Below are 14,336 nucleotides of genomic sequence, written 5' to 3'. Positions count from 1 at the left end.
GCTGTGACTGTTAGAACAAAGCATCCTTGTTGAGCATCCTCCCTGTGCTGTGGTTTCTCCTTTCCTCACCACCTCTCACCTGGATGACTGCAGCAGCCTCCTACGTGGTCCCCCTGCCTCAAACCTCCCCCTTCACATAGCTGCCAAGTGGCGTTCCTGAGGCATGACTCTGATCATGCCACCCCTTGCTCCAAAGGCTTCAGGGGCGCCCCCTTGCTTCTGGGTTAAAACCTAAATGTGTCTGTCTGGCCTTTAACTCCCCTCGCCCATCTTTGCAGGCCTACTGCATGTTAACTCCTCTTTCCTCACCCTTCAGTCCAGCCACACCGGCCTTCTTGCTGTGGCTTGGGTACAACGTTCCATTTTCTAGCTCTGCCCCCTGGGCCTCACCTTGGTCCCTCTTAAGCTCGGCTCAGGTGTTCTCTCTTCCATGAGGCCTTTGCTGATCCTCCAACTGCTAATGGCTCCTCATTCTTCCGCACCACCAATTACCATGTATTTACTTTGGTCACAGTTTGTATTTATTTATGTGTATAGATTGTTTTCCCTCGAAGGTAGGGACTGTTTCATTCAATCTATTTGTATCCCCAGCACCCAGAACAATGCCTGGCACACAGTAGATGCTTAAGAAACACTTGTGGATGGGTGAATTGATTTGGTGGATCTGTGCTCTCAACGCATCAGGTGACAGTAGACGTGAAGAAAAGAGAATGGAGACGGTGGTCAATCGGGTCAACTTGGCCTTGCTCCAAACATCCTCACAAACCAGAAGGCCCCTCGTGAAGTCTGACACATTGAGTGATTCACCAATCCATCAGTGTGAGTACTTTCACCAAGAGACAGCAGCCCTTTCATGCCTTCTCCTCCTCTGTGATCCTTGTCTGTGTTTTACCACAAATCCTGCCCAGACTAGAATGCCTACCTCAAGGCATTGAGGTCTTCCTCTGTATCCTGAACATGCCAAGGAAGGTCCCACTGAAGCTGTCCATTCCTCATTCTCACGGTGTGGCCAACTCTCCTGCTCTCCTGGTCACAGGAGCTGTCCTCTGGCACGCCCTTCCCTTCACTTTTTGTCCCTGGACAGTCACTGGTGCCATGGTGCGTCATCCTTCTACCTGCCAAGGGCTCTTGGCTGGAGAAATAATTCTTTTGATATCACTGTGCTCCATGATTCACAATCATATAGTGGGAGTGAAAAGATAGGAGTGTGAATGAGGATGGTTTAGTTTGGGATTTCTGAAGGCACAGGGTAACTTCCCGAACTCTTTCTAGTCCAGCCTCCTTCTCCTCCTCGATTCTGGGCTCTGCTCATTATCCACCCAGGGCCCTAGTCTAAAACATACAGCAGAAGGGATCCTGGTGTCTGAGCAATATGGAACTCACTCATGGGTGTGTATTATGTGGGTGGTTCCTATAGGTTGAAAAAGGCCAATTTCAGATAAAGAGACTCAAAGACTGCCTTGACCCTAGCAGTGACAAGCTTAGAGAGCTTACTATCTCTGGGTTAGTAGGATCTGCCAATGAGTATGTACAGCCTTCAAGCCAAGAGTGACCAGCCCCAAAGAACCGAGCATTTCAGGAACATTCGTTGGTGATTGTTAGGGGCCCACACCTCACGTCTGGAGGGCTCCCCTCCCTCAGAACGACTTCCTGGAGCATGGGTGAGGGCTGTGCCGTGCTGAGACAGATGGCATGCAGAGCATGGCTCCCAATCTCCTTGGGTCAAGGACAGAATACATTCCCTCAATTGTGTCCCATGCCAAGAGCTGAAAGCATTGAATGCCTGCTCAGTTCAGCTTCAGGAATGAAAATCTATTTCCAGTTGCTTAGGACTAACTCCTTTTAGTCTTTTTGGCTTCCATTCAATTATTATTATTATTATTTTTTGGGGGGGGGCCCTAGGCAATGGGGTTAAGTGACTTGCTAGGGTCATACAGCTAGTAAGTTTTATGTGTCTGAGGTCAGATTTGAACTCAGGTCCTCCTGAATCCAGGGCCGGGGCTCTATCCACTGCGCCACCTAGCTGCCCCTGCTTCCATCCAGTTATACCTTTCAAACATAAGCCCAGCCAGTAAACAAGACGGCTAAGCTCCTAATGACCAACAGCTCTACAGAAACCCTCCTATTTATTTTGCTTGTTGATGGACTGTGCACTGTGGACAATGGTCATAGCTAATGCTAACTGAGTCAACGAAGACAAGCTCCAATTAGCAGAGACCTGATGAACATGGCTGGCCTGAACAGTATTACCTTCATGTAGTCACTTAACACACATCATTCAACTCCTATATGGGCCAGGCTCTGAGGGAGATACACACATGAATGAGCCACAGATGCCATTCTCCTCTCTTAACTAAAAGGGTCGTTTTTAACCAGAATTATCTGGATGACATCAATGCTTCACTGCACTTTGCTTTAGTAGACAGTATAAAGCAAAGTCTCTATCTTCAAGGTAGGGACAACAGAACTTTGAAAGACTTTGAAAGACTTTAAAATGGCTCATAAAATATTCGCTTTATGACCATAATGAAACCTGATCATGTTAACAAAGAGAAAACCCTTCACATGTATTTTGATGACATTTTAGCCATCAAGAAGAATGATCTTCAGGATTAAAGTATGAAACCACTCGAGCATCGGCACCAGGCCCCAGGGGACTCAGGAATGGGCAAATGGTTCTTATCCTAAAGCACCATGCTCCTAGGAGGAGGTTAGAGAAAATGGCACTCTGTCCATGGGGGCCAGTGACCCAACTAGAACCCGGAGAATGGGGCCCCATGCCATCTTCTAGTTGGCCTCTGTCTGGCTTTAAACTCTCACTCCAAGAGGCCCAAAGAGACACCCTGCACTCCATCTCTCCTAATGAGAACAGTATCAGTCTGTCTAGCCCAGGATCACACAGCTTTTCCAGAGTTATAAAGAACATAATAACCTAGGTATTCCAAAAAACACAGGCTGCTCCTACTTTCTGATTTGACTGGAAAGACCCAGCCGATTATGGGCACCAGTGCACCACCACCTCTTCCCTGCCCAAGGAAAGCTACTGTCATCATCACTATCACCATCATCACTTTTACATGGCACTTTGTGGACAAGATACTTTCCATGTGTCACTCCATTCTGATCCTCACAGCAGCCAGGAGAGGTAAGTACTAGTGTTATCTCCATTTTACAGATGAGGAAAATGAGGCAGGCAAAGGGAAAGTGACTTGCCCAGAATCGCAATGAATCAGGATTTGAACTCAGGTTCACCCAGGCCCAGTGCTCTGTCCACTCTGTAACCCACTCCCCACTCACTAAAGTGGCCCAGCCACGAACTTCTCGGAGAAAATACTTCTCATCAGGCCTCAGGATCAAGGTGTCCTCGGTGCTAATGTTATGAATCTGCCTTCTAGCTGCTTTGCCTTGGGAATTTGCTTCCACTGAGTCTAAGAACTTCCCGGGCATCCCAATTCTCCTACACCGGCCTCAGTCAGGAACAGCGCGTGTGCTAGGTCCTTTCACTTTCCAGACAGATGCCCGCAAACATTTCTCCATGGAAGCACCGGGGCTCAGGCCTCCTCTGCTCGGGGGCTCGTTTCTGTTTTTGGCTGAGAGAACTGTCTTAGAACCTCAGAGCTGGGGGGGAGCTTCGGGGCCCAGGAATGTTCTCTCCAACATTCCTGCATAGCCCTGCCATCCCCTGACTGACCAGGCCTCTCCTCTCTCTCCAGCATCCCCACAGAGCTAGCTAGCCCTGCTCACAGCTGACTGACTGAGAATCTCCCCTCTAACATTCCAGCCCACTGGGCCTCTTCAGAATAAAGCCATCGGGTACTGAGAAGGGCCAGGTGGTCCCTCAGATTCTGTGAAGTTTCCTTTCAGGAGCAGGCTCGGTTTGATGCTTTAAAGCAGGGGTGGGGAACCTGCTGGGCGCGGCCTTTTGACTGAGTCCAAGTTTTACAGAACAAATCCTTTTATTAAGGAGATCTGTTCTATGAAGTTTGGATTCGGTCAAAGGGCCGCACTTGAGGACCTAGAGGGCCGCGTGTGAAAGGCTGGTGATTTTGGAAAACTCTTAGAGTGGGAAGGGCCCTACCCACTCATTCTACAGAGGAGGAAACTGAGGCTCAGACTCTGGCTTCCTGCCTGCACAAGCAGACGGAGGTTCCTGCGTGATCCCACTTGCAGGCCAGCCTTTGTCCATATCTGAGCCCACCTTTGACCCTGGACCAGGGGGACATAAGAAGCCCCATCCGAAGTGGATGATGGGCAGGCTGACCCCAGACAAGACTTGAAGAGATGTAAGGCTAGCCTGGTGAGAGCATCGGGACGCTGAAGGAGCAGAAGGCTGTTCTAGGGCTCCCCACAGGCAGTGTGACCAGCCAGATCTCTGGAAGCATGCTGCCCTCTGCCTTGATACTCTCCTACACACTCCCCTCCGCTCAGGGACAGGTGGGTCCCACACTCCCAGGGTCCTCAAAGCCTTACGGGCTTAGAGCTACAACAAGGCACCTCACAGGTAACTGAGTCTAGCTCCTTCATGTTACAGAGGATGAAAACAAGGCACAAAGCGCAGAGGTGTGGTCAAGGAAAAGTCAAGAGTCAAGCTCAACAGTGACCCCAAGGCCCTTAAAAAAGGTGACAGCTACAAGGTAAGTCAACTGCGAATCGGTCAGCAAGCACCGATGAGGCGCCTTCTCTGTGCCAGGCGCTGGGGACATGGAGAAAGGGAAGGCCTGGCTCCTGTGCTCGAGCGAGCAGCTCCCTAGCTAACGGGGGAGCCAACATGCAGACAAGCGGCCACCTCCCGGGAAAGACCAGGTGCACGGAGGGCACCGTCAGAGGGAAGGCACGAGTGGCGGCACCGAGGGGGGGAGCTCTTGGGACACAATGCGGATATGTAGAGGCTGCTGGCCTGCAACTGCATTCTGGCAAAGAGGAACACATCCTGTCATGGGTCCCGTGGGCTGGGCTGGTGCCAGGGTATGCCAAGACAAGATTCTGATAAAAGCTTATGCAAGGTTCAGGAGCCTCAGGGAAGAGCCCATGCTAAGGCTGGGCAGCCAAGGCTAACTCAGAACTGTTTGCTTTCCGGCTCTCAATTACTGTTGACTCAGACTGCTGGCCCTGTTTATGACTGCTGGCAGCCCCAGCTATCTTATCTGAGGTTTCTACCAAACCTTTGTTGCCCTGTGGGCTTAGCAGCCATACCGAGTTGGGATCCTCTTCCATCGTGTGATTTCTGTAACGGCCTGGTTGCTGTGTGTGATAGCCACAACTCTGAATGTCCATCCCACGCTCTAGGAAGGTCAGTCTGCACCTGGGTTCTACTCTCCCCTCCCCCCCCGACCCTGGCTACTCTCAGCTTGCTGGCCAGGCTGGTGCTCTTGGCTCCTTGTGCCCAGCTTCTCTGCATTGGGCATGTATGCTGTCTGTCTGAAGGGATCTCCGCTATTCCACCCCCTAAGCTCCTAGCCCAGGGACCTACTTCCTGCTGCCTCATCAGCCCCTGGACCTGCTTGCATAGGATTGAAGATTTAGAGTGAAAAGACTTCATGAACCTCCCAGAGCCCAACTCCTCATTTTACAGAGAAGAGTGGAGAACACTAGCTGACACTGAGACGGTGCTTCAAGGTTGGCAAATCACTTTATTTGTATCCTCTCATCTCATCTCATCAGGCCCAACAACCTTGTGAAGTAGGTGACCTCATCCCCATTTTACAGATGAAAACACTGAGGCTCATAGGGTGAAGAGACCTGCCCTGGTAACAAGCCGGTGGTTCAAATCCAGGCACACGGCTCTATTCACTGCCCTTCCCAAGCACTCTTTGGGTGGGCGCCTTTTCTCCTACCTGGAGAGCCTCAGCCCCGCTCGCCCTCTGCTCAGCTACTCCCCTTTCCCACAGGCCTAGCCCCAGTCTTCATTTTCCAGGTCCCTTTTCAGGATGTTTGCTTCTTGAGATGAGGGGCCGTGACCTTCTCCTGTACTTGCATCCCCAGTGCATGGTGCCTGACACCTAGTAAATGCTTCCCAAACGCTTTCTCTGTCTGTCAGTCTGTCCACCGTGCTGTCTACTCAGTCCGCTGCTGACCTGTTTCACTGGCCTGGACTTCCGCTGGTCATCTTGTCTTTTCTGAGGTGCCGATCCCCGCCACCCGCCTGTCCGTCCTCCTGGAACTGAACTCCCTGTCCCTGCTGATGGCCTAGGAAGAAGAATGATAACTGCCCAGGAGACCTGTATGGTTTCCTCTCACTAGAAAACAAAAACTATCCTGTTTCTTTTTTGCTGTATCTTCTAGGAAACTCAAACTCAGTGCCCCACTGCAGTGATCAGCACCTCTCAAGCAACTCGACTGTGTCAGGGAGTCAGAACCCAGCCACGGACGGAGGCAGGTGAAGAAAAGAGGAAGAAAGGCTTTCCTCGCCATGTTCATGGCAAAAAGGCCAGAGCCAGTAAAAGGATGTGGTTGTGGTAAATGGTTACTAGAAAAGAGGGTGAGCACTTGACATGTACTTTGCTTTGACATTTTACAACACAATACAACAAATATTGTGCAGTGTTAAGATCTGGATCTGCAAGAGACCTTGCAGGGCATCTACTCCAATACCCTCCTTCACAGATGAGGAAAAGAGAGGCCCAGAGAGTTTAACAATTACAGTAGCAGGATTCCAGCCCAGGCCCTCCAACTCCAAACCTAGTGCATCTCCACGCTACCATTCTGCCTTCTCGTATCCGGCTGTACTGTTTCCATCAGCAAGACTCATCTTTGAACTTAACACATAGTAAAGAGGGATGGGGATCCCTGAGCAGGGACAGGAGGCCTGTAAGAGACTCATTCAGCCCTTCTCCAGTGACTTGAATGAAGTCAGAGAGGCGATGCTTTCCAAAGCAGCAGATGACACAAAGCAAAGGGGGAGCTGATGTTCCAGACCAAGGGAGGCAGACTCAAGCAGAAACAGGGGCCATTGATCCGTATGTAAGGATCCTTGCTGACTTGGCTTTAAGATGCAATGCTCCCTACAGTTTATATGAGTAGGGACAGAGTCACACAATCTCACCAGCGGAAGGGACCCCAGGTGTCACCTAATCCAACTCATACTTCACCACGAAGCCCCTCTGCCACATACCCAAACAAGCAGAGGGCTACATATCCTACTCAAGGCAACTCATTTCAGTTCGGTCAGCTCTAATTTCTAAGACATTTTTCCTCACGTCAGGAGCAAAACTCTAGCTCTCTGCACCCCCTACCCACTGCTCCTAGTTTTAGCCGCTGGGGGCAACCAGAGAAAAATCAAATCCCTCTTCCATGTGACAACCCTTCCAATACCTGGAGCCGGATGCCATGGTTCCTTCAACTTCTCCAGGATAAACATTCCTACTTCCTTTAACCAAACTTCCCATGACCCAATCTGCTCTTGAGGCCCTCTGACTCTCCTCTAAGGGCTTATCTCACTGCCCTTCTTCAAATCTGCTGCTCAGAACTGAAAACAATCCCACTGATGAAATTCAAGTCTCTGACAACAGATGAGCTGCATCCCGGGCTACTAAAGGAATGGAGGTATGAGCACGGAACCAATATCAATAATTGTTGAGAAAGAATAGACAATGGCAGCACACCAGATTACTCAAGGTCCCAATACTCAAGAATGGGGAAAGGGCCAATTCAGGAAAGACCAGGCTGGGGAGTGTTGGTCACCATGGGCTCCCTGCATTTCTGCCTTTCTGGGTCTCCTCAGAGCCTGGCAAGTGCCTGGCACAGAGCAGGGGCTTCATGAATGCTTGTTGACTGACTGCTGATCACTGCAGAGTACTCTAGAATGGATTATAAAAGAGATGACTTGGGCATGCTTAGGGAAGAAATTGGTGCTTAATGGAATCAGAATGAATTTATTAAGAAACTATCCTGGGAGCCTCATTTCATTGTCTTTTGTGAGAGTTACTGGGTCCCAGGACTGCCATGGACACGATACATTTTGATTTCAGTCAGGCATAGGAGGAGGAGGAGGAAGAGAAGGAGGAGGAGAAGAAGAAGAAGAAGAAGAATCGATGTTTATGTAGCATTCGAAGGGTTATAGAGCATTTCACCTGTCTTATCTGATTTGGGCCTCATAACAGCTCTCTGAGGCAGGCGCTACCAGCGTTATCATCCTCATTTTATAGCTGAACAAACCCTGAACTCTGGCAGAGTGAGTGACTCACCCCTTGGTCAAACAGAAAGCAGGCCCTGGAAGTGAGGCCCTAAGTGAGGTATGGAATACCATACCACGCCAAGGCCAATACTTTCACCTTCTGACGCCATGTGGTAACAAAATTTCTCAAAACATCCGAGTAGATAACATGAGGCGGACACATTTGAACCTCGTTCAACAGCTGTATCCAGGAGGTACTGACATACGGATTAAGCCCTACTGGGGAAATGTGTCTGTCTTTGGACCTGTAAGAGACTCATTCAGCGCTTCCCCAGTGACTTGAATGAAGTCAGAGAGGCGATGCTTTCCAAAGCAGCAGATGACACAAAGCAAAGGGGGAGCTGATGTTCCAGACCAAGGGAGGCAGACTCAAGCAGAAACAGGGGCCGTTGATCCATACGTAAGGATCCTTACGTATGGGACCCATGCTGACTTGGCTTTAAGATGCAATGCTCCCTATAGTTTATACTGTTTTTATTAACTTTTATTAAATGTTTCCTAATTATATTTTCATCTGGTTCAGGCCACACTCCAGAGTGTTGTGAGTCACAAGCGGCCTGTGGGCCACGTGTCTGACGCCTCGGAACTGAGGTTTCAGGGACCATGACTGCCTAGAACCATGAGCCCAAACCAACAACGTGAGATTTAGCAGAGATGTGGCTTCACAGTAGTGCGTGTGACAGCCAGGCGCTTCCATTTTGGGCCAGTGAACATGAGCTCCTCAGTGACGCAATGAAGAAGAAGGGTTCGGTTAGCAAGTCTCCGTCGGACACATGGCTCCTCGAGGAAGGGAGGAAGTGCAATGCATGATTATGGCAAAAAAATAAAGAATAAAAACGTCAGATTCTCTGCCAATCTGAGCTATTCTCACCTCCTAAGAAGTAAGTTCTGAGCTCATAGGGTCTTTAGACCCACACCCTCATTTTATGGAGGAGGAAACTGAGGCCTGACTCATTTATTTATGAATGGTGAGAATACCCAATGTCCTAGGCATACTGTGCCATACCACACCATAGTCACACAGTCCACCAGCCACCAACCAACAAAGGAACAATGATCAGCGCCACCTGCCTTCAGCTCTGGCCAATCTCCTTCTTATGAATGAGGCAGTCAAATGTCCCTAAGAGCTGAGGCACATGGCAGTGTGGCACTGACACCCATGCATTTTTTTCTGGGCCTACCACAAGTGGCAACACCTTCTTCTTTAAATCCCAGAGGATGTTAAGAAAGGGGAGCAGCAGACAATATTTTATTAAGTCCAGTTTTCAAATGAAATCATGCACGCAGCACTTAGAAGTCTAAGGAGCAGGAAGTGGATGGGTCTAAACTGGATCATTAATATTTTACATGTGCTTCTCTGTCTCCTGCTCTGATGGTGGAAGGGACTGGTTCACTGACATCTACATCACTTTTTCATTCAACAAACGGCGCCTTCCTGGGGGCACAGTCAACTGTACCACTGCCCAGGCCTCTCCTCTTCTGCCTCCGTTTCCATAGAAATGGACCCTGGTACAAACAATGTTCACAAACACCTAGGGAACCGCCAACACTTAGAAGCCCTCCCCTTGTCTGTGGTGATGTCTATTTCCATAGAAACTGGAGTGGAAAAGAAGGCAGCAGCTGTGAGTCAGCCCCACGGGCTCATTCCGAGACCTCCCAGGGACAGGGAGCGCTACAGCCCAAGAATGAGATCCAGGAGCCTGAGCTGGAAACTGGGATTTCTTTACTGATGGTCTGGCATTTCAGTGGCCAGAGAGCCGTCTCACCGAACTAAACACAACATCGTGTGCCCCCCGCCCCCCGCCAAGTCCTCTTTGAGGAGAGAACCCTTCGAGGCATGACAGGTCTTGGGAAAGGGGCTTGCCAGGCCTTCAGGGGACCTGCCCTCTGGACAAGCCCTGCCAGCTTGGCAGGGAGAAGCCCCTCTGGCAGTGCCTGGCTTCTCACTTGCTCCAGTGAAGTGTGCCTCTGTGGGCACAGGCCTGCCCAGACTCGCAGACTTTTGGCTCTCGGTCCCGAGACTAGAAGAGGCTCCTGACGTATGATGTCCTTGGCTCAGCACGAGTTCCATGCTTGCTCCTGGGTCTTCTACTCAAACCCAGGTCCTAAATGCTAACCCTCCAGGCTAGGCTTCCCTGCTCTTCCTCGCTGTCTAGCCAGACTGTCTGCCTGTGTCCTGGACACTGCATTCAGCATTCAGCTGGCCCGGCTTCCTAAGTCCTGGCTGGTTTGATCTATGCAGCCTGCTGGGCTCGTGGGCCATGGCTGGGCTCCTGGCGACTGCCTGTTCCTTCCTCCTGTCCAAGCCAAAGCTTCCAGTTCTGCTCTCTTCTGCTGGGACCAATCCCGCTGCTGCTCATGGCAACCTGGCCTGCAATGCCAGGCCAGGGGCATCGCTAACCCTGATCTTCCAGGGCTCCTGGCTGAGCTGGCCCTTCTTTGGATGGAGACACTGCCCTGATTATTTTAGCTTCTGCGGCCCTCCCATCACTGGCTGGTTCCCTTACATGGACCTAGGAACATATCCCCAGCTCTACTGCCAGGGTGGAAAACAACCCCAAGTGCTGACTTGGCTCCTTTGAAACCATGCATGTGGGTCTCCTGGACCCCAGAAACTGGAATCTCCTAATCTGGCTGGGAAGAGTGGGAGTGAGCCTAGAAAATCTCTCTTCCTTGAACCCCAGAAAGTGCTCCTGAGCTCTGGAAGCTTGTCCTGCTCCCCCATGTTCTTGGGACACCTGGGGGCCAGCCACATGCACACCTGTGGCTCCTGAGCTCCAGAAATCTTCCTTGACCACATCACGGAATTTCCTCGAAGCTCCAAGGCACCCAGGACCTCTCGTGTCTGGCCCCTCCTCTTCACTCACCCAGCCCTCCCACTCCCAGCTCGGGCCCTCATCATGTCTGGCCTGGATCCCTGCAGGAGCATCCCAAGCAGTCTCCCTGACACAGGCTTCTCCCACTCCAGCCCAGGCTCTACAAAGCTGCTCCAGGAATGTTTCTGAGGCCCATTTCTGTGCACGTCATCCCTCCTGCTCTAAACTGTGACCATCCCTGTCAGGCCTCGGATCTTTGCTGCAGGAAGCCCTTCACAACTTGCACCAATCACTACTCCCCGTCCTGTACTCTGCAGTGTAGCCAAACTGTCCCACTAGCTGCTCCTCACATGCGCCACTCCATCTCCTCCTGCCCCAGCCCAGGCTGCCCCACACTCCAGGCATGCCCTCCCTCCTCACAATCTCTAGTTCCTGCACAGTTCTGCTCAAGGGGCACTTTTTATGTGAGCCCTTTCCCGACCCCCACCCCCTTCCCCACCCCAACTGCCAATGCTTCCCCCTCCCTAGTCTAGATATAGATTTTGTACAGAGGAATCATGACATAGTAGAGAGTTAAGAAGACCTGGGTTCAAATTCTGTCTCTGACACGCACAGTATTGTCTGTATGACTGGACAAGTCGTTTAACTTCTCAGGGCCTGAGGTATCTCTCCAAGACTCCAAGACTCTCCAGGAGCAGGTGGCAACTTGCACTGGTGGAGGGAGTTCTTCATGCCAGAAGCTCCATCTACTATGCAGATGAAATCATAGCTGTCGTCCTTCTCCCTCTAAAGAAAACCATTTCGTATAAATTTCCTTATATATGTCCTGTTTCCCCTTCTCCTTCAGGAGAATGGAAGCTCCTTGAGGAGAGAGACTCTTCATTTTTGTCTTTGACTCTCCATCACTTAACAGAGTGCCTGGCACTGGCAGGCACTTAAAACATGCAGGATAAATGAATAAATGAAAGAAGGTCTCACAAGGGTTAATCCCAGAAGCCAATGTTTAGGTCCACGAAAGCCAAACACTCCCAGGACGAGGTGGGACCATGCAAAAGATAACCTGGGGGGAAGGAGAGCTGGGAAGCAGGGCCCGCAGTGCAGGAGGGGCAGTGTGGCTCCTGGACTCAGGCTGGGCCAGGGCAGGCAGGGCATGGCCTGCTTAAGGCTATATCCCCAGGCACGTGCTTGCTGGGGGTCTGCCCCTGGGCTGTTTCTGCATTATCTGTGTCTCTCTAGGCTACACCAGCTCTGCTGCTGTTTTCCAAGTCCCCGCCCAGGGTGTGAATCCATCCTTCCACCTTATGTGACCAGGGGAGCAAAGATGCAGAGGAAGTCAGCCTGTCCAACAGGCCTCAGTCCCCAGCCTCTCTGGTGAGGTGACATCTGATCCCTTCTCCCCAGTCCTCCCTGGGGCTCAAGAATCAAACCCTGAATCCCTGGCCTTGTCACGCCCTTCACCTCTGGCTCTAAGCCACTTTGACCTTTGGACTTCGTGGCCGGCTCTTCCAAACTTGGGTCACATCATTCCCACCCACTGTGAATCCAAGGCACACTAGGCTTACTCCCCATTTCCCACATATGGCCCACATTTTTTGACCTCTTTGCCCTGCTCAAAAGCATGCCTTTTGTCTCGCATTTCCACTCACTCGCAATGGCTTTTAAAGGCCAACTCTAATGTCACTTCCTAGAGGAAGACATCCCTAAGACCCACCGATTGGTAAGGCTTCTCCTCCCTGGGACCTCCCATAGGCCTCTGCTCACACTCTTATGGGGAGTCCTAAGAACGAAGTCGAAGTCTCATCTTTGCATCTTAACCAGAACCTCACCCAGTGCTCTGCTCACAATAGGTGCTTCAGGCTTGCTGAAGTCGGGGGCAGGAATGACCCCCTAGGCATATAGGGACAAAGACTATGAAAATAAAGGTAACCAGCTGGCTGATGAACCTGGTGGTTGGCATCTGGTCCCCTGGAAGCCAGAGAATGAACGGGACAGCAGAAGGAAATCTATACTAGGAATCAGTCTCCAAAGAGGATGCTGAACAACCACGCCCCAGGGGTGCCATAGCAGGGGGACCTTTTGAGCACGGGGTGAACCAGAGGGCCACTGATGGCCCTTCTAATTCTTAAGTTCTGAGACTCTGTGAAGAAACCATGGAATAATCTCTCCACCCGATGCATTCGTCTTTTCTAGAAATTCCCAGACAAACGGCCAACACTTGCAGTGATGAGAATTCGCTACTTTACAACAAAGCCCATTCAATTCCCAGATGACTCTAGCAGTTTGGAAATTCTTCCAGTTGTGGGGCTGAAATGTACCTGGCTGTCTCCCCTCACCCAGCTGTATACACTGTAGCCACAAAGAACAAGCCAGGCCCTCTTCCCTAGGGTAGCGGTAGCGCCCCACTCCCTCCCAGTTTAAGAGGACTGGTCTGTCCTCTTGATCTTTCACTTCTCCAGCTTCAACAGATACTTTCATGTCATGATTTGGTTTTAATCTTCATATGGCCAACCCTGGACTAATTGTCTCCCCCCGCCCACCCACGCCTTTCCCCTGGACTCACCACCTCAGGGCCATTCTCCAGCCCTCTCTCACCCCCACCTCCCATTTCCAATCCATAGTCAGATTCTGTTAATTTTACCTTCAACAAATGTCTGTTGATTCGCTAACTGGCCACCCTCCCCTAGGTGCAGTCCATTTCATCCATGACCTTCCTAAAATGTGGCGCCCAGCCCCGAACACCTGCTTCTTATGTGATCTGACCAGGGCCAATGCCATTCTGGGCTGTGGCTCTCCTGATGCAGTCCAAGAACCAACCAGTCAGGGTTGTTGACTGCCATATCACGCTAAGTAAGTTCTCATCTTAACAAGCTTGTGGTCCAGTGAAACCCTCAGATCTCTTTCACATCTAACTGTGGGGCAGAATTAAATAATCTTGTGAAATTTCACCTCTTTAAATTTGACCTATTGTTCTAACTTGGGGAGATCTTTTGGGACCCCAGTTCTCTACTTTTGGGTCAACTCTATTAGGAAAAGAAATCCCAGGCCCCAATATCAAAAGTCAAAGTTCTGTCAGTGTTTTCTATACGATCTCAACACCCCTTTCAACTTACTTCATCATCTTCCTCCTCTTCATCATCAGACTCGAGAGTCGTGTCCAGCGGGTCTTCTAAAAAGCAAAAACAAAGTCAACAAGAGAAGGGAGTGGTGACCGCCCTCACCCCCCAGCACTTCTCTGGGCATCCTTTAGAAGCCGCCAATCTTGTCCTTGGTGCTGTCTGCTGCACCTTTATGCAGCTAGAATGAAGTAGGGCCTCTTTTCATAACTACGTGTGAAAAGACCCACAATA

The 14,336-nt window shown here is 50.7% G+C and overlaps 1 protein-coding gene across 4 annotated transcripts in view; it reads right to left on the bottom strand.

Moving 5' to 3' along the window:
• Positions 1-14,336, bottom strand: part of ARMC9 (armadillo repeat containing 9) — a 143,821-nt gene that overhangs the window by 34,389 nt on the left and 95,096 nt on the right. For all 4 annotated transcript variants that reach the window (XM_027875238.1, XM_027875240.1, XM_027875239.1 and 1 more), the window contains one exon: positions 14,100-14,155. In XM_027875238.1, coding sequence (XP_027731039.1) covers positions 14,100-14,155 — 56 coding nt within the window. The remainder of the gene's footprint in view (positions 1-14,099; positions 14,156-14,336) is intronic.

The sequence above is a fragment of the Vombatus ursinus genome, unplaced genomic scaffold (assembly GCF_900497805.2).
Source record: "Vombatus ursinus unplaced genomic scaffold, bare-nosed wombat genome assembly UNPS02014808.1, whole genome shotgun sequence".
NCBI lineage: Eukaryota > Metazoa > Chordata > Mammalia > Diprotodontia > Vombatidae > Vombatus > Vombatus ursinus.
The sequence above is the reverse complement of the archived record's forward strand: the minus strand, read 5'-3'. Positions and strand labels throughout refer to the sequence as shown.